The sequence below is a fragment of the Micropterus salmoides genome, unplaced genomic scaffold (assembly GCF_014851395.1).
Source record: "Micropterus salmoides isolate LMB-PRFRI ecotype aquatic unplaced genomic scaffold, ASM1485139v1 Ms_hic_scaffold_1, whole genome shotgun sequence".
In the NCBI taxonomy this organism is placed as follows: domain Eukaryota; kingdom Metazoa; phylum Chordata; class Actinopteri; order Centrarchiformes; family Centrarchidae; genus Micropterus; species Micropterus salmoides.
In genome coordinates, this window is record NW_024040040.1 from 31,642,827 (window position 1) to 31,663,240 (window position 20,414).

General features: G+C 41.8%; 1 protein-coding gene across 3 annotated transcripts in view; it reads left to right on the plus strand.

Annotated features, from left to right (window-relative positions):
- The window catches only part of mpp7a (membrane protein, palmitoylated 7a (MAGUK p55 subfamily member 7)), a 150,674-nt gene that overhangs the window by 113,465 nt on the left and 16,795 nt on the right, over positions 1-20,414 (plus strand). For all 3 annotated transcript variants that reach the window (XM_038723941.1, XM_038723944.1, XM_038723945.1), the window contains one exon: positions 14,145-14,315. In XM_038723941.1, coding sequence (XP_038579869.1) covers positions 14,145-14,315 — 171 coding nt within the window. The remainder of the gene's footprint in view (positions 1-14,144; positions 14,316-20,414) is intronic.

The window sequence follows — 20,414 nt, forward strand, 5'->3', positions numbered from 1 at the left end:
GATGTTTGCGTTTTTGTTATCTTAAATCCCACATACCAACAACAAAAGCGTTCACTGTATATTACCTCAGTGTTCTAAGAAACAAGCTTATTTGCAAAACACTCACTGTGACTCCTCCTGCACCACCTTCCTGTCCTCACTCCTTGCATACTCGCTTTGTCTTCATATCTTTCCGGTATCTTCATTTCCATAACCATATATTTAGGCCTAATGAGAGCACATAGGCCCTGCGATGGACTGGCGACCTGTCCAGGGTGTACCCCGCCTTGCGCCCGATGTCAGCTGGGATTGGCTCCAGCCCCCCGCGACCCTGTACACAGGATAAGCGGTTGACGATGGATGGATAGAGAGCACATAGGTGCTCCACTGCAATGTGCTCCCTCCTTTGATTTTGCATTTCCCAAACACATGAAACCCTTTAGAAAAATACACATTTGTACTTGGCTTTATGGGCCTGCTCTGGTCTCACAGTGACCCCATTGAACCACAAGCAAGTTCTCGCTGGCCATATTTTTCACTGTAGATTACCACTTTGAGACGGACATGTCCATTTGACTACTTGTTTCCCCCAACATGGCGGTGAGCCCTTAATGTAACGTGACTCTTTCAATATGTAGCTCTGAAATAACCAACAGAGCTAAGCTGACCACCTCTAAACTTAGCATTAGGCTCTTTTACCTCAGATTCAAGCCCTTTGGTGAATTATGGATGTTGTCATTTCCTGGTTATGTTCAACCGCATACTGGCATACATGGTGCAGGATGGCCAAAAATAGCTAAAGACAGACAGTGCTGTACTGTTCCCTTACTATTTCATTTTAATGGACCAGTTCCTTTTATGAGTTATGGGATTTGTAACCCACCCTCCCCCCCTTCTATGCACAGAGGGCAGGTGTAAAATGTTGCAGAGTCTGCTGTGGCTCCTACCAAAGGAACATAAGTCTCCTTTTGACTGTAGCAATACATTCTTCCTAATGTCATACATACTGTAAGGATTAGTTGTGTGTGCAGCAGCAGTAGTAGGAAGTCCCTTGACATGGCCCCGTTAGGACTAGATGAATAACTGGGGAATGATAACAGTTCACTCTCTGTTCTTGCATAGACGCACACACACACATTCATTTCCTGGCATTCAATATAAAAAAAACTCAATTAGAGAAAAATGTTGGATCCAGCTGGAGTGTAAGCAACGAGCTGAGTGAATGAAAGTGAAGGGTGTAAAACAAAGTCCGAACTCAAAAGCGGAGATGCAGAAAATATAGGAATAGATGGAGAGAGAGAGAAGCAGTCGAGGGGTCACATTCGGTAGCAGATGTGGCCCTGTGGAGTGGTGGAGGCTGGGTCAAGAGAGATGGAGGGATACAAAGCTTGGATCCGTACACGCTGGACCGTCTAGGCCCCGAGGCAATAAACTACAACCTAATTGAAGGATACTGCGGAGACCCTGCTGTTACCGAATGGAGGATGGAGGTGGTGATTGAGGAGGGGGTCCCTTTCTGTCTCTGTCTTTCCAGCCCGGGAGCTCCATTGGTTGGAACAATATTGGTCTTGGCGAGGGACTACGGCGAGTATTGCTTAACCATGTCCATTTACGCCTAACATTTGCAAGATATAAATAATCCCTTTCCTCACTGTTTCTCTCCCCACTTTCATGGCTGCATTCCTCGGTTATGAAACTGGTTTAAAGCACCATCAGTTGCCCCGTTTAAGCCAATTATTAATCAGGTACAGGGGATAGATCAACTATTTGACATCTATAGTTGTCAACCTGGCCTACCTGCCTCCTGTCCCCTCCCTTTTCACCCCCCAGCTTCCTTTCATCGATATCTGGCTCTTCTCCAGCTTCCCCATCTGTTCTCTCTGAACATACTAACGGCTCTCTGGGCTTTCTTACAGCATGTCTGTTCCTCTGTCTGACATGCAAACCTCTCCACTGTCTGATTGTTTGACTTGGTTTGCAGTCTGCCAAACACGTGGACATACTTATCGCTCACCTTGGAGTCTTTCTACATCTCTCTCCATACATTACGCTGCTATCCCTCTTATTCTTGCTCTCACTCTCTCCAGTGAGCAGCTGAACTATTTTGAAATGGCGATTGGTCTTAAGTGGCCCTGAACCTGGCCCTGTGTTCAATTTATCCGTAGATTTCATTTTTCACCTTAAACGCTTACAGAGATGGGAGTAGATGTAGAAGCACAATGGGTTTCTCAAAGGTTATGGCCAGATGACCCTGTGGAGACCACCCTAAAAGTTTTATAGATTAAGTTGTTATTTTTCCCCATCATATTAAATTAAAACTCCCTGCATATTGGTTCATTGTCAGCATACCAAGAGTTACTACATTTTGTAAAATTTAAAGTCTGCTCTTTCACGCAGACCAGCTTTGCTCTGTCTTTTGTTTACTTCCTTATCCTGACTTTGAATAATCATCTCTACGTTTGAAGGCTAAAAGATGCATGACAGAGATCTCATTCTGTGTCATCTGGAAAACTCCACTGGTTTCATGTTGGTTGTTTAAAAAAGACAGACATGTAGTGAGCAAGAGAGAAAGTGACAGCGTCCAGTTTGTTCAAGGAGAAGGCCATCTGTATGCTGGCTGGCTGCAAGGGTGACATCAGCTCATAATTCAAGGCCATTTACAGGGTGCTGACTAGGGGTCATTCTTTTGTCTCTTCTACTGTCGTAAGGAGATAGCTGAAAGATATTCTAGCAGCCATGCAGCACTGACACTCTGGATTCACTGGATAGTTGACTGTGCCAGATATAATCCATGCAGCTCCAAAGCCAAGTGTAATCCAAAGAGTTAAGATACCTATAATCTTATGTGACTCTAGTCAGACTTAGCTGCCTCGGATTGCTTAATTGGATACTCATTTACACTCTTGAGTAGACAATAACAAGATGGGTTTTTATATAGATATAAATATTTTTGGAGAATTTTTGCCTTTAGACTGGACAATGGAGAGAGAGACAGGAAACCAGGGAGAGAGATGGTGGGTGACATGCAGCAAAGGGCTGCAAGCTGGACTTGAACCCCAGCTGCAGTAAGAAATCAGCCTTACACATGGGACACGACTCTACCAAGTGAGCTTACCGCACCCAAGAAGGATGGATTTAATGATGACCTACTGTTCATCATTTCACCAAGATTGCTCTAGTCCCTAACTGCAAATCCAACTAATTAGTGCCAGATTTATTTGAGAAATCAAAGGCGATCAAAAACCAAACCATTATAAATATCCATCACAGTTAACACACCACAGTTTTGCCCACACAGTTTTCTTAGGCGGTGAAGGATTGCTGGGATTTCAATTTTGGGTGTACTCTTCTCATTGGTTTAGATACCCACCCACTGATGGTTTTGATGATCTGTCTGAACTGTTGTTTACAACCTGACTGATTGTCTGACCGTTCAAGTTTCTTTCCCCATCTGACCTAGCTGTGATGTCATGTTTCCAGATCTTAGCAATTACTATGATGTGTACAGTTTAATCATTAGCAATAAAAATTACAGACAAAATGACAAAAATAAGACCCAAGATATAATATACTGGAATTACTCTTTAATAAATGATATTCACCCGTCTCTCTCTTTTTGCCATCCATCCTTTTCCTTCATTCCTACACTACCCTCTGTCATCCCCAGTGGTGAATCTTTGGTATGTGTGCAACATGTGATACACCCCTATGTGTGCGTCCCTATCCAGGGGGTGAGTCGGCCATGAAGCATCCAGTAAGGCTGGTTGGCTGACTAGTACACACTGGATGACTGCACTCTGAGAATGTCTGCAAAAGTCGGTGGCCGCAATCCGGGCGGCCATGGCTCCCAGCGCTCAGTAAATGATAGGCTTGGCTGCCACCATCACTGCAGGCATGGCTGTCCGCAACATCAGATCATGACTTCAACTCATTTTCACCACTCTCACAATATTTCTTTAGGCAGGCGGGTGAAATGCACTCTCAGAAACGGCAAATGACAATGTCTTACTTCACCATTTAAGCATTCTCAGATAGGCCGTGCCCTGGCGATTTACATTCTGCACTGTTATCGCGTGGTGGTTTCTTAGACTAGGAATGTTAGTGTAAAAGGCCATTAGGCCATGCAAACCATTCCTGTGGCAGATAGGCAACAGATGAAAGCCTTCCGAGTGTAATAAGGGCAGCACTTGGAGGTTTTTTAGATATCTTTATCATTCTCATATTGTCCTTTATGTTTCCTCTTTCAAGTTTGCCTCTTGTTTTCCCCCTCAACAATTACCTCTCATCCTACTCAGCATATGGTTAAGGTGCTGGTTCAACTTAAAAATGTCACATTACAATGGGAGGAGGGCAAAATCAGTAGGAACATTGCCGTGAACACTAACATGTGAAACAAGATGTCAGATAAAGGCGGACACATTTGGCTCCCCACTTCAAAACAGTCACCGCTCTTGAGCCTGATGTTTCTCGCACGAAACAACCTTTGCAGTGATCGGTCCTGACTGATGTTTTGGCTGGTCATTAACTTTGGCTGTGATGCAACATCTCCCCGAGCTGTGGTGCGCTGTGGGAAATGAACGCAGTGCTGTAAGACGAGCCCTGTATTGTGGTAGATGGTGTTATGTATGTTTTGATTTAACCGTGTTTGGCAAAAATGGGAACACGTGAAGGGGCAGAAGGATCTATAAGTGCCTCCAAATGTTCACAGCGATTTACACACAGACGCTACATCGCTACATTTTAAAAACCATCTGATAGTTGTTTGGATGGCACTCTTAAACATCTGGAGTAATTTCAAAAGCTACCTGAAATCAAAATTAACCCCTTTATTGTATAAAAGTCCGATCAGACAGAGCGTGCTTTGCCGGTTGAAAAACACATTTTAAATTATTGCTTGGCAACCACCGATGTAAATGTTACATTGATAATGTTGATGAAAGTGAGCTAATGTTATCTTAACACATACCATGAATTGTATGCTAGGAGTTAACTGTTAGTACAGTTCAATTTAATGAAAACAACTAACTCAAAATCCACCTGGCTCCGGCTCGGTATCCAGTAAAAGCTCCCACCACTAGTTTGTCCTCCACTATTGCCAACTGATTGTACAATGGGGGGGAAAAAAACGTTGGGTGCTTTTCAGGAGGCATATCTCACTGCAAAAACTGCACTCTGTCTGACGCTACTTATCACATTATAACACATTACTGTTTAAAGATTTTAAGTTTCTTTAGTATTTTGGTCTGAACTCCAGAGCAATGTATCAGTATTAAGAAGCCCTAAATATGTTTCTTTCTGTGAAGTCACAGTGGATGCGCCACAGACATGTACCTCAGACTGTGTCTCACTAGGTAACAATGGATGTAAATGTCTTCTGTTGAAATAGAAACAGTAGAAATGTTATTTAGTAGAAGGTGAAAGTTCATTCTTATGGTGTGATAAAATAGTTTGCTGAAAACATCTGAACTCAAGGTCCAGTTACTGCCTTTTTTCCTGAACTTTCAACTGCATCTCACAGAGGTCCAGTTACTAGGCTAGTTACTAGAGTTTACCTCGGTTGTTACATCACGTAAGGGAGATAGAACTGTGAGTTGCGGTTGAAAAGTTTGGAAAAGTTTGAAAAAAGTCCTTGGGACCTTGAGTTAGGATTACTGTTCCTTGTTAAATTACAGACACAATAGTGATAACCACAGAATGATTGATAGTAGTGGAGCTGAGCATTTTTCACAAACATTACAAAATGAAATAGAATAATCATTTTGTATTAAAAGTGAAAACAATATACTAAGATGGATTTGTCACAATATTGTTTACTAGTGTGCTTCTAACACGCAAACCAACATAATTGTTGTTCAAAATTAAGAAATTAAGATGTTAACTCTTGTTTTTGTCATTTGTCTGTGTTTTGTTTTGCTTTTCTAAGATGATGTGGCTGTAGAGTTTGGTAGGTTTCTTCTTATTATTCTCTCATCCCGTCCCTCTACTAATTTTTGTACGTAGAAATATCCTTTAACTGTGACTCATTTCCATTCCTTGCTTCAATTGCACTCATAGCTGAGGAGATCGAAGGTACTACTTGTTTGACATTTGCCATTGAGTATGACTTTACTGATGCAATACACACACAGTAAAACCATTTGTGATTAGTTTCTTTTATTTTTTTTTTGTATGTTATGAAAGTTCTACCTCTCACCCCTTCATCCATCTTTGTTTTCATTTGGTCAGTCTTCTCATGGCAAAGCTAATCGCTCTTAAAGGGGAATGTCAGACGTCACTGTCAATTTCTCCTCTAGAAAACTGTGGAGAGTTTTCAGGCTCTTGCATTGTAAAGCCTCATCTTTCACCAGCTAGCTTGTCATTTTCATTAGACTGCATATCGTTTGGATAATTATTCCTTCACATGTACAACTCCGGTAATCTTGCGCCTGGCGAACTAACTCATTATACTAAATTATTTAAGATTTCCAAAAAAACACCCAGAGCAATGGCCAGGGATATAGTGGATTATTAACCTAAATTCTTTTAATTGATTATTTGAAGAATAGGGTTTATTCACATTTTTGGTTAGCCTAAGTTTTGTTGAAATCAAATAATTGTACTATTTTTATAGGGAAGAATGAATAAGATTTTATTTATATTGATATTGATTTGCCAACTGATGATCATCGGCTGAAGGTCATAGTTAACTCTTCTTGTTTACCACAACATCCATGGCTATCACTCTGGAGAAAGTGGACATTATTCACTGAAACTCTAGCACCATGAATAACACAAAAGAGTATCAGATTTCTGTCTTGTTAACTGTAGTTGTGTTTTACCTTGTGTATTTCTTTACCATTCCAGTCTGTGGTTAGGGTGCCTTTTTGCATTCATGTCTGACTATTCTCTTTAACATGATGTTGTGCCTCTCTTCTGGCTTCTCCTTTCTTTCGCTTCTCATCACCAGAGGACTCTCACAATAGTAGCGGATTCCACCTAGGTGAGAGATGTTGTCTTCTTCTCTTCCTTTTGTCCCCTGTCCTACTGATGTGGCCACTTCATCGATGCAGTGAAGACAGTTGCCAAGTCTGTGTTAGATTCACATGCTTCTCTCCATTCTCCATTAACGCTTCCTTGACCCTTTAGCCCTTCATAAATCGCTCTTTGTAGAACTTGCCATGTTACACTGAGAAATAGAGAAATAGTTACTTGTTTTGCTTGACATATTCTTTTAAAGCCAGAGGGATTTTGGTACAACTAATTCAACTTGGACTCCCATGTAAAAACACAAAGAGTAGGCCTGTAGTGGTACACTGGCCTATGATGTGCTATTTCTGCTCCCCTGCTAACAGCAAGTGCAGTGCAGTGGCAGATCATGTCATGGATTTGCAGAATGTAGTAGTTATCCTGTTCTGCCTCTGCTGTGGGTCTGAAGACATTTTCGAGAAGTGGTCTGAATGGATTTGGGTTAAAAGCATGGCTTGTTTTCCAAGCTTTGTTCTGGAGGTCCGGCCGAGGGCTGGTCTCATTGATGTGGTCCGGTCAGTTTAATGACAATTACCGTGGCCTGCTTTGGTTCTGTAGCCCTTTCCAGAGGGCTGCTTCCAATTCTCTGTCTTGTACAGAAAATGTTCCGCATCATGTTTTTATTACCACTGTCATTTTCCCGACAAATCATAAGGTATCGTCCCTCTGGAGGACCACAGGCCATACTAGCTGGCTCATACACAAATCCTCTTTCTGTCCATCTCCCCTTTTCTCTTCTTTCGTTTCATTTCTTTATTTCTTTCTCCATCCCTCTTTCTCTCTCTATACCATTCAGTCTATATTCAGATGTTAAGGTCAAGAGGTTAACTGGCCTCAGAGCTCTCCTTGCACACTACAGCGATTTAAATTTTAGATTTCACAGGATATCCAGTGCACACGCAAGTTTATAAATACTGAGTTTAAGCCATGTCTGCCAAGCTCAATCAGGGTCACTTCCCAAAGCCAAACTATGCCAAACACCAGTCCATTTTTTCCACTCCTCTCTGTCCCCTTCAGGCTTGCCCTTACTGTCACCCTGCCTCCTCCATGAGGTCAATGACCTCAGCCTCTCCTCTTCCTCCTGGGTACCCAAACAACATCCAGCACTCTAGCGGGTTAGCAGCATTTCTCGACTCCAGTAGCCCAGAACGAGGTTTAACTGAAATGAGAGAACCTCAGGAGGAGGAGAAGAAAAAAAATGTGAGTTATAATAACATCTTTTCTATGAGAGTACTTGCTGCATGGCTTTTCAGCCTGTTGGATGTGGTTGTATGATTTAGAGTTGGCCCGTCCCTAAAAGTTTGAAATCCTAGAACTTACAGATGCTTTTGCAATGCTACTGAGGTTGCATGGGGAAATAAAGGAGGCAGTGGGAGGGGGTAGGCAGTTGTTGTCCTTAGTTTTTGGTTTGTTTTCCCTTCATGCCTCTGTCAGTGATGCAACGTTTGTAAGGTCCTGTGCCAAAAGCGATCCTTAAGCACTACTCCAGCAAGAGCAAGAAAACTGCATTCAATGATGTCTTCTATTCAGGCCTTTCTAGAAAGCAGTGCTAGGAGACTTTCATTTCTGTACAGAGAATTAAAGAGGATTTTGAACACCAAGGGTAAGAGATAAGTTTTTCAGGGGATCCATCAGTACTCATCTCAAGTCATAACCAGAAAATCCATACAGAGCGGCACTTCACATCGCAAACCTAATCCCAAAGGTCACACGCTGAACATCCAGAGAGAAAGACACATGGATGGATGGAGGGCAAGCAAGAAGTTCAAAATCAGTTAAAGCTGGACGAACGGGGGGCTGGGATATCCATTAGACCCTCGCAATCCAATTACGTCCAAGTTATGGAAAAAATGGAAAAGTGTTATAAACTGAAATAAAAAACGCTCCATTTCCAAAATGAGATGAGTTCATCAGGCTGCAGGTTCAATAGCTGTGGACGTGAAGCAGCCAATACATTGGGATTAGTGAGTTTTTCCCCCTGTCTTGATCCAAACGGGGAGGAAACTTACTTTATAAGGGTGAAATGATACACATTTTAATGAATATTCAACATTTGGATAAAATCAAGGCAGGTATATGCACTGACTTGACAGGTGTGCTTTTATCAGCTATTGCGATAAACCATGCCAGTTGTTAAAAGGGTCAGAGATGTGGAATTTCCTTGACTGTGGGTTTTTGTATTGTAGAGCATCTTCAATGAGCGTCTGACTGTTGAGACAAACAGGAAAACAGGGATTTAGTCTCAGTACTTTTGGCACTCAGAGGCCCCTTTTGGCATGTTGATAGTGGCTTCAAGGACTCCGGTTGAAGCAGAAGTAAATGTGTGTATGCATGTGTTTTTGTGCTTTTTTTTTTTTGCCAACACACAAGGCATCAGGCATCGTTTTGAGACGAGACATTCCTGAGCCCAAAGAGCTGTGGGATAAGACGGAGGGGAAAAACAAATAGTGCTCGACACAAATGGACCTCTTGCAGCCAAAGGTCTAGAGCCCTGTTCCACCGAATAAGCCGGTAACACTTGGGTTGGGTACCACTTTCCAAGTGCTTAGTGCGGGGGCTGTGGAAACTACTCCCAGAATGTGTTCTCCCCAGATAACACTCTAATAAGTGCACCACCGTGGTCTTACACACGTACTACACATACATATTTTTAAAATGTCACACACGCTAACCTCGCCCTTTGCTTTCATTGTTTTTATTAGTATAGGTGTGTGAAGTACATCTACTTGCCTGAAATTTGACTGAAACTTTTTTGACTTGTTCGGGAACTGTATGTATACACCACTGTGATCTTGTCCAGAAATAGTTAGATGTTTGATACAATCAAATGGTCTTAAGATCAGCCATGCAGCCCACTTTACTACTGTACCATAATCATTTTCACAGATGCTTTTTAGCAGTTGCGTGGAGGGAGCATTTGAAGGACACATGCCTGTCTGTCTGGATATGTCCATTTCCCTCTTTTCACTATCTGTCCTTTCAGCATTCTACTCTACCTTGCTGATTCCTTTCCCTTATCTCTTCTAATTTCTCTCCCCTTGTCTCATGTCCTCTCCTTTCCTCTTCTGATTCCTCTCTGGATTCCTCTCATTTCTTCTCCTAATTCCTCTCCTCTCCCGATTCCTCTCCCAATTAATTTGCTCTTCCTCTCATTTCCCCTCATAAGACCTTCTTGAATACTGTGGAGGTGTTTTACACTGCATTTTGTTGGCCCACAGTGACATATGACTTCTGTCTTTACAAATTAAATCCAGAAATCCAGGCGTGTTTTGCCTTGACAGTCTAGCATGCTTCCCTTGTATTATGCAAGCAAACCAAATTGGTGATAAATCAAAACAGAGCAGTCCTTCTGTCTACCCCAGTCTGTTGTATTTTTGTCATTATGAGCAGCAACACTCCTCTTCATTTTATTCCCTGTTGGGGTAATAATGGCTGACAGTGTGGAAAGTGTCCTCCTCCTCCCTAGCTGCCTACCATGAGCCTTCCTCATCCCTTCCCAACCAAGCCAGTAATGGGTACGCATAATGAGCCAGAGAGAGCCGGTAATGCTTCCCACATTTGGTACCCACGAACGGGACTAAGTGTTACAGCGTTAAACCGCAGCATGCGGCATTGAGCCGAGAGCGTAATATTCACTTAATCCCCAGCTGCCATGCCCGGTTAATTCCATAGATGTCGTCTCCATTAATCCAGAGAAGAGAGGGCCCCCACTGGGAGAGCCAGGATGGCACTGGAGCTGTCAGCACGATCTCCTGTAGTTAGGCCGCGGGCCCCAGACCTCATTGCTCCAGGGCCTCACAACAGGTGGTTTCGCTATGGGCCTTTTCCTCTTAGCATCACCACACTGTTTCTCTCTCCCTCTCTGCACCAAATGAAGTTTGATTGCAGGGAAAACTCATTTTTTATTCTCCTCCATGTTGTCATCTCAGTGATCGCCTACGTGTGGCGTCTGGAGGACCTGATGCTAGTATTGTTCTCAGGCTTCTCCTCTTTCAAACACCCATTGGCAAATGCATGACTTTAGTCTATTTGAGTCATCTGTTATTTTGATGAACATTTGTCTTACTGCGCTGTATTTTTTTCGGTCTTTTACAATGCTAGCCATTTCTTTTACAGGTGCAGATTTGTAGCAATTCACAGGATGTTGGTGTCGGAGTGGGCAGTTTGTATTCACAATTTGCCGAGGCCTCCGGGCGCTTTCTTTATGCACATGCTGAATTTCCTACGTGGCTGTTAGATATTATCACTGTGGAAAATGGGCTTGAAGGACTGCTGGCCACTTCCAAGCAATTGTGTGTGTATGTCTATGTGTATGTGTAGTCACAGCTTGTGTTTACACTGTGTTAAGTCTGCTCATCTTTTTTTCCCTCCTCTTTTTTTCATGTTTCTGTTTTATTTTACTAAAAGAACTTTGAATCAAAATATCTGTGTGTGTGTGTGAGTGAGAGACAGACACACAAGTTTTCAGTTGCAGTTTTGGCAATTACCCAGTCACAGCCTGGTGCACACCATCAGGAGGTGCGTGTGTGTGTGTGTGTGTGTGTGTGTGGGACTTAAGCAAGGAAACTTTAACTCCAAACCCCAAGACACACAGTGCTCTCTGCAGAAAAACACACTGGGACATTGTCACTATTCAGCTCTCATTCCAGGGAAATTCAAAACAGAAGTATTGTCAACAGATTTGATTTGACCTGTCAAAACATTGAAAGAGGTATTGGATCTCGGTGCCACACATATTATACATTCCTTTTCTACGAAGCGTCATGCTTGGATCATCCTGTGAAAAACATGTTGGTCTTCCAACATACCCAAGGCTTTTCATGACAAACAGGCAGGTTTTCTTCATTTGAACAGAACTCAGTCTTTAATTCTGGATCAAATGAATTTCCATCCCTTCTGTCTAATTCAGTCTCCATCAGTACTGAGGATGACATGGTTATGGTCGGGGGGTTTTGGTGAGGGGATGGGGTTGGTGCTCGCTGCTGCATGATTTAATTTATTTACCCATAGGCAGCGCTAGAGGGGAGGATAGGAGAATTCTCTTCGGTCTAGAAAGGTTTCAGTGATCTTGAGGGCCACTAGATTACTGACGGTCCCCCTTAGCTGTGGGAGACAGTTTATATTAACTGTTAACCATCGCGTTGTAAACATCAAAACCCTGTGCACCTGCCCATCCTGTGGAAAGTAGCAGAGATGGCAGCTTGTCATACTCTAAGACAGATAGAATAAATTACTTTACTAGTATTACTTAAAGCCTAATTAGCCAGTAGTGTGTTTACATTGTGATAAATGACCAGAGTGGGTTTTTGGATTTGAACTTCCAGGAAATGGACCGCTCGCTTTCAGTAGGATATCATTAACATTATACTTTTAATGCTTATTGTAATGATGTCAACCCTTGTGGTGATTGGTTACAGTTTGATGTCTTCATAGGCGAAATGCAGATGAGCGGTGCATGTTTTCCACTGTGTGGCAGAGGCTAATACTCCCTGGGTGGGGGGAGGAGGGGTGAGGGTGTTGAATGAGTAGATGAACCACAAGAGAAATGGCACAGAGGACATAAGCCGCAACTTGCCCACAGTGGAACAAAGTCTGCCCTAAATGTTCAGTGTAACACTATATTCAGTACTCGGGTGTGATTGTACGCTCGTGCGTATATACACAAGTTCATGCAAAAACATTCTTATTATGCTCCAATGACTTACAGTGTGTTTCATTTGTAACTCAGCGTAGGTCCATAGCTCCATCCCTTATTAAGGGGCTGTTTGGAACAGAAGAATGCAGACTCTTTCATACTGCATGTCTGCACAGCCCCACAGTTGTTTGAAAATGTTGTGGAAAGTATTAAGGGGAAAGTGTTCTTTCAACTTCTCTCAGTCCATCATTTTCATGCTGCCTTAATCTTACTTGGGCATCTTGCATCATCATTAATTACTGATTAGGAACTGAAATAATGAAAAAGAAGGCTGAAAACAACCCATGACCGTAAGCAGAAATAGGATATTAGATGTCCTCTTTTTAGGTTCACCCAACATCTGTCATAAATATGAAACCGTAGTCCTCAAATTAGGGCTAAATGTCTCCTTTTGATACTGTCGTAGATCATCAGATCAAGGCGCACATTCTTGGACCGGTACGTCAACGAGCCTTTGTGACGGCAGTCCAAGGACACTGTGCACACCATATACCAATCAGAGATGACAGCTGTTGTAAAGTGACCTGTACACACAGGGCAACTGTTGGTTTGCAGCCAGCCAAAGATCACTGCAAGACACACACACACATGTACCTCACCACTGTCTGAAATTGCAATGTGTATGAACTGCAAATCATAGGCTGACAGTTATGTGAACAACCATTAACTAGCACTAACATTATAATGAAAATAGTTTACTCTTGCATCCTTTGCACTCTGCTCCCTGCACTATTTGTCAATATGTCTATATTGTTTTGTTCATAGTGTGTATATTAGTTTCTATTCTGTAGTTTGTGTCTGATTTTATTTTATTATTATTTTATTATTGTGTTATGGTATTATTGCATAAGTAAGCACATCGTGAGCAATGTACAATCCTGAGTCAAATTCCTCGTATGTGTACACATACCTGGCAATAAAAAACTGATTCTGATTCTGAAATGCATGTACTCTAGCAGTTAATTACATGAAAAGAACATCTAGTTTATTCCGTTGCACGCAATGAACCCTGAGAAAACATCCATCTAATAATGTTTTGTAGCTTTTCACAAATGTCAAAGCCTTAAACCCTCACCACAGTTTCCAAGAGATATATGTGTGCACAAAGCAAGAAAATTAAAATCCACTACATGTCACCAGGGGAAAATGTGAGTAAAGTGCTTGAGTGTGATACCCAGGAAACTGTTTGGCCGAGTGTTGCACTGTTCTTCTTTCACCTACAGCAAAGATAGCTGTCATAAAACTGAGCCTCACAATACAATATGAGGTATTGGACATCAAGCTGTGGAGGTGTTTGCCAAGACACTGAAATGACCATAAATCGAATTGCACAGCTGCGTGCTATTGTGCACATACAGTCGTGTCGGAACACACATACAGGGTTTTTTTTTTTGTATATTTTTAGATTAATGTGTTTCTTTCTGTCCCCTTTCTTGTTCCTCTGTTGTTCCATCCTGACCTCCAGCTGGGTTCAGGAGAAGCTTCCGTCTCAGCAGGAGGGACAAGAAGACCAACAAGTCCATGTACGAGTCTAAGAAAAGTGAAATGTACGACATGGCTGACGTGCCCACGTACGAGGAGGTCGCCCCGCACCGTAGGCAGAGTGGAGCTAAACACAGGCTGGTGGTCCTAGCAGGTGAGTAGAGAGGGGGACTCTAAACACTTTCTCAGAAAATGCCTCTGATGTCACTGTTTACCTCACTCTTTGTTTTTAAATTTGTGGGGGCTCTACTGCTGTTAAACTTGGCACCATAGATTTTAATAAAAATCCACGGCGACACATACAGATCACAGAAATGACTCAGAGTTTTGCAGCTCCAGAAGCCCCAGGTGGCCTGGCCTTGCCCTCCCACGACCCCCAACCCAGAAATGAGCTTCCCAATGTGGGGACTCACCCGCAGTCATCCTGGGCCTCCTTAATTTAGACTTTTAGCACTCAGTGGAATCGACGGAGCAGACCTCATATTAATCAGTCACATTTAGTACTTTCATTTACGGCACCTCACTCTCAGTGTCCTTTCAATTTTTCGAGCCGATGGAATTGTTAACACTTGCCTTCGAGGAGCGGGTGTTACAAAGCCCTCCAAAGAGCTTTATAACGTGCCAAGGTCTTGAAATGAATTTAGCGGTTTCTCATTCTGTATTTGTGGTTGGAAGACAAGCGTTGCCAGTGAATGGTGGAACAAAATGCTAAGCCAGGTGCAACAGTAAGGACTTAAATCTTTCTTTGGACCAACTGTACCGTCAGTGAGTTCTAGGCTTTTCCACATTTTCCTTTTTAGGTTTGTTACTCGTAACAAAAAATGACAAGAATGTCCCAGACGCAGATGGAACAAAACATTCCCTAAATTTTCTGTGCGATTCCCTTTCAATCTATTTCCATCTATCAAGGGAAGAGATGTGCTCAAGGAATGAGAACGCAAAAGTCTCTTCCAGTGTTTTTATTTCATATATTAGCAGCAGTTTTAAACATTTGTGGTGTTAATCTAGAAATGAAAACCACTGGCAACAAGGTCTCAAGGTTGTTGGTTTTTTTTCCCTCACTCATGCTCTCAGCAGAGGTGTGCTCCTAGCCTGATTGGACCAGGCCTTGGTTAACTTAAATACACCACACAGAGCATGGACTTCATCAGACATGTTGCTAATTAGAAAGCCCCATTTCCCTGCCAGAATGTCACAGCCTTACAGAAAGGATGCTGAACCTCTCCCACCTGTCATGCTAATGTAAATATTTTCAATTAACTTCCATAATTTGGAGGACAACCTATGGACAATTTCACACATAACGAAGCAGAGGGCCGTGGAAAGATCTGCTTTATGTTTCTCTGCCTCCCTCTCTCCTCCTTCCTCTCCCCGGAGTCTCTTGATTGTTCTTATTCGAAGTTGTTTCTTCCCGACGTTTTTTTCTCTCTCCATTTCCTCTTCCCTGTTCATGTTATTCAGGGGAGAGACATTTTATTCCTTAATAGAAGGGCATGTGTTGTCATCACTTAAGAAAATCACTTTCCGGTAATAGTATCTGCTCTCCATTTAATCTATAAAAGCAAGTTGTTTAGTTAAAAAACATTCTGCCTTAACACTTGCCTTTTTTCAATCCCAGCACATTGTACATATTCAGTTTAGTGAAATTCTTGCAGATTTACCTCTCAAAATTCTTTGCCATTTTTGAAACAATGAGTTGGCTGAGAATGCTGTCTCCAGATCACTGCAGCATTCAGTGTTTCCCCTACCATTGTTTTGGCCACCCCCCCTAAAAGAATAACAAGAGAGTATATAAAATATGTGTATTATTTATATATATATATATATATATATATATATATAAAATTTTTAAATTTAAAAACGAACGCTCAAGATAAAGCTGTTTTTCTACATAAAATGGCGGGGCTTAGCGGCTGCTGCACACACAGACACACACTGTCATATCGGAGAGTTGGCACATTAGAAAGAGTGAATTGTCACCATAAATAATTGCACATGCATTTGAATATATAGTATTTTAATGATACATCAAATAAATAAATTTGTAAGATTTTCTTTTTGAATTGTTGAAATTTTATTTACCCACCACATGATTACACACTCTTTCTGATGACAAAAAGGTGTTTAAATTGTAAAACACAGAATTCAGATTTTTTTTTTACGGAAAACACAGAATCTGGCAAAAACAGATTTCATATGGCCCTATATATAGTCTCATCACCCAATATGTGAATCTAGCTTAACTGTAGTAAGCTCCATCAGGAGGTAGTAAGTTTAGTGGTAAAAATGTCAAAGAGGAATGGAGAAGGTGACGAACCTGAACAGGGAAAAATGAATGTGCCGCGTCTATGACGACACCACGTATCCGTAACCCGCTAGTATAGCTAATTAGTCCTAGTATTAGTGTGAGATCTGACTTTTATGTCAGCCCAACATAACCCTGTCTAGCTGCTTACCTTACTTACTTGTTCATATTTTCTGAAGACTTACTGAAAAAATGTTCTATGTAAACCTATATAATAACATGATGTGCTGTTTAGCTTTGGAAGTTGCTTATAAACTACTGTAATCAGAAAGTTAGTTAACTATTGCCACTTATGTTAGAGCAGATAACCGCACACTCTAATCCACTCTTTACACTTCTGCTCTTATGTTTCTGGTTTTAGTTCGGTGTTAGTAAAAGCATCGTTCTTACTGCAGTCCATTTACAGTTTTTAACATGGAAAAATCTTTTCAGTAATGCCAAAGGCATTTCTTCATAATGAGAACATCCAGGTCCACAGTACCCACTAATGAATGACCTGCTGCCCACCTCTTGCACTCAAATGGAGCAGTCTGAGATCTGTTTCAAAGACAAATCAAGATGCTTATCTGGGTTTTTATACATTTTAGATGATAGACGGCCAATAAAAATATACATATTTTTACATACTGCATGCACAGTTGGACTTAACTGATGGTTTTGAAAGAAATCTGATTATTTAACCTGACAAAATGGTGTGCTGATTTCCACTTTTCCTTGTAACTTGACACACTCAACTTGCAGTAAGACTTTGATGAATTCAAAGTTTTTAGTTTGGGGTTTAGCCCTAACATATTTCAAATACACTGATGCCTAAGTGAATGTTTATGTGGTGTGTGTGCTACATAAAATTGGAACCCTATTTGAAGACTTCCCTCCTGTTGAAATTGTAGTAGCAGTGCATTGTAAATGATCTGTGGTTACCGCATTGCACCACGGTCATCCTTTAAATGTGGTAGCAGCTAAGCCAGCACTATGTGTAGCGCTTTAATATACCCTGCCCTGGATATGAGGCAGGCGGGGAGGTTTGAGGCTGGGTCGAGGCTCTGGGGCCCAGAGCCGGGCCTCGTCGGGCCTGGCCTCACCCTCTCAGCACAAACTGCATGCAATGTGCTCCATGCTTGGCCTGGAAGTTATTAAGCTCACAATATTAAAGACAACGTTTCTAATGAGTGCAGTAATGAAGTCTGACACTTTTACTGGCACAGCAATCTGCAAGGCCAGAAGTCCCGCAAGAGGGCCAGCGAGAGAGACAAATGGAGGGAGAGAAAAACACATAAACACAATGTAAATACTTCAGCTTAAGAGTTATGCCTATTTTTATTGTTCTGTTCAGATTTATAATGTTGCTTTTGTATCGGGGTATTGTTTAAAACAAACAATACACAAAGAGATGGCGTGTTTAAGGTCAGACGGTGGAACGGGACCACAGGGCACTGCTTTTGCTCATAAAAGACCTGGTGGTGGGCCTGTTGGGCCCCCTTGGCAGGCGGTGGTACAGCTGGAATATGCTTTAATCGCCATCTAAGGTATTCGGATGAAGGCCTGCTGCCATGCATCATTGATATCACAAGTGGCAAGCAAGGGAGTGATGTACAAGGTGAAAATGGTTTTACGAGCACACAGAAGTGGGGCTGTTAGTCATACCAAGGGTAACACAAATGGCACTGTTGGCCCCCTGTGCGGGGGCCCTGATATTCATGCTCAGATTCGAGCAAACAAGCTTGTGTGGAGGTTTGTGGCCTGCTGGGAGGACTGTCTGCACCACTATGATAGGGCTCATAAAAGAGCCTCTATTACTACGCTCTGCCACCTTCAGCACCTACAACAACATTGGTCCACAGCCTTGTTCAAACAGCACCGCTGCATTCCTCCCGCGCTCCCGAAACAAATTCAAAATGAACTCCATTTCCTCATCTTAATAAATCACCCACACTTTCAACCCCCAGGTTCTCTGACTTTTTTTCCTCACTGAAAAACTCCTTCTCCCCCAGCTAAGATTGATTGCTGTCTTCGCTTGGCCATGTGCTTGTTTATGTGAGACGGTAACCACAAAATGCCTTGCACCGTCTGTCCAAAGAGGGCCAGGGTATTTTTCTCTATTTTCTTTTTTTTTTTTCCTCTTTCTCTGTTTTTGAATTCACAGTAGAGTGTGTCAGCACGCTGAGGAAACAGCTTTTATCACTTACAGCAGTCGCACAATAGGACCCAAACCATGTGTTTCTGGGTGCAGAAGTAAAGGGAAAGCATGGGGTGTGAATTTGTCTGTGTGTGAAGGCTGCCAGTGTTTAGAGATTATGTTTAAAAGAACCTTGTTGTCCACACCTATTTATCAGGTTGTGGATCACTCCAAAACCTTCCTGCTTCACACCAGATGAAATGTAGAGGTACAGTGCAGATAGCAAGACAGGAAACAGGAGCAGTCTTTCTCTTAAAAATACAGAGTTTGTCTTTTCAGTATTTTTTTTCCTCCGTCCCCTTCTCCCTCTCTCTCTCCCCCTCCTTCCACCTAATCCACATCGCTGAGTGAACTCATTGTCCGTTTGTTTTAGAGGAGCGGCCTGCTAAACACATTTGCCTGGAGAAATGAATTTCCAATGGGGTTTGATGCGATTGTAGTGTCTGCCCAGAACGTCAGGCATGCGAGGAATCTCGAGCCCAGATCAAGCCCCGTCTCAAACTGTCCACACGCTGCGGAGCTGGGGTAAAACACTAAAACGCAGAGCCTTGCACTTGTAACTCCAAAACCGTCTTCTTGTCCAGTTCGGCGAAGACACTGATGCTGGTCGGTTCAAATTAGGATGATGTAGCACCCTGGTAACAACCACCAGAACACTGGAGAATGGCTTTGAGAGACAGAGTAGAAAAGTGGTCAAAGGGAAAACAGAGAGAACATTTGGATATTGATTCATTGACTTCCACTAAACCAAAACCAGTGTAAACAATTAACAGTCTTTATCTTTACAGGTCCTAACTGCATTTTTGCATCATAATTGGACTTTCAGTAGTACTGTGTGTTTATGATATCTGTTCAAAATAGTTCCCAAACTGCCATATTTCTGTATTAATTAGTTCAGTGTGATTGAACTTTACCATCTCTACATGTTGGAGAGTTAGATATGAAATGCTGGAGGATTGCTCTGCTTTTGGGGCCCCAGATGAATCAGTGGTCAATATTCCAATAGTCTCTCCTGCTTTCCTCTCTCCAAGTCATCGCCTTAGTTTCCCCACTGGGGATGTGATGAAAAATGCAGCTGACTTATGACAACACGAGAATACCTCTACAGCGTATCTTGTATATTGGAGGTTTAATGTTCTGCCAAACTACAATGAGAGGAACTGATTAAAAACTGTAGCATTCCTGTAGCTTTGTCGCAGTAAATCAAATATCTTAGCCCAAAATACTTTTTCACTGGGTTGATTGTGTTTTAATAAAGTATGAAATGTAATTCTCACTGTGGTAAATTGATTTAATATTATATAACAAGATTTTCCTTTTCTAAGAGAAGAGAAAAAACAGAGGCACTGGTCTTAGTACAGCACGCATAGTCACTGTAACAGAAAAATAAAGATAAGATAAGATCAAACTTTATTTATCGCAGATGGAAAAATTTATGTTTCAGCAGCACAGAGACAGGCAAGAGGTTAGCAGACAGATAAAGAACTGTTGAATGAAATAAATCAAAGGAAGAAAACAACATGAAATATAACTTTGATAAGGTACAATAGACCTAGTAATATATTAAAGTAGATAGTGATATTAGCAATATAATGCAATGTAAAATAATATAATGTTAGATATGTAACTACTTTTTATACCACATCTCCCACAGTAATAATAATGACGGTAATATATTATCATCAGCCGGTGTATTGTTGTAATGTACTGTATGTATGTACTGTATTGATTGCTTGTTTAAAGGGACACACCACATTTTACACATCAAGTTC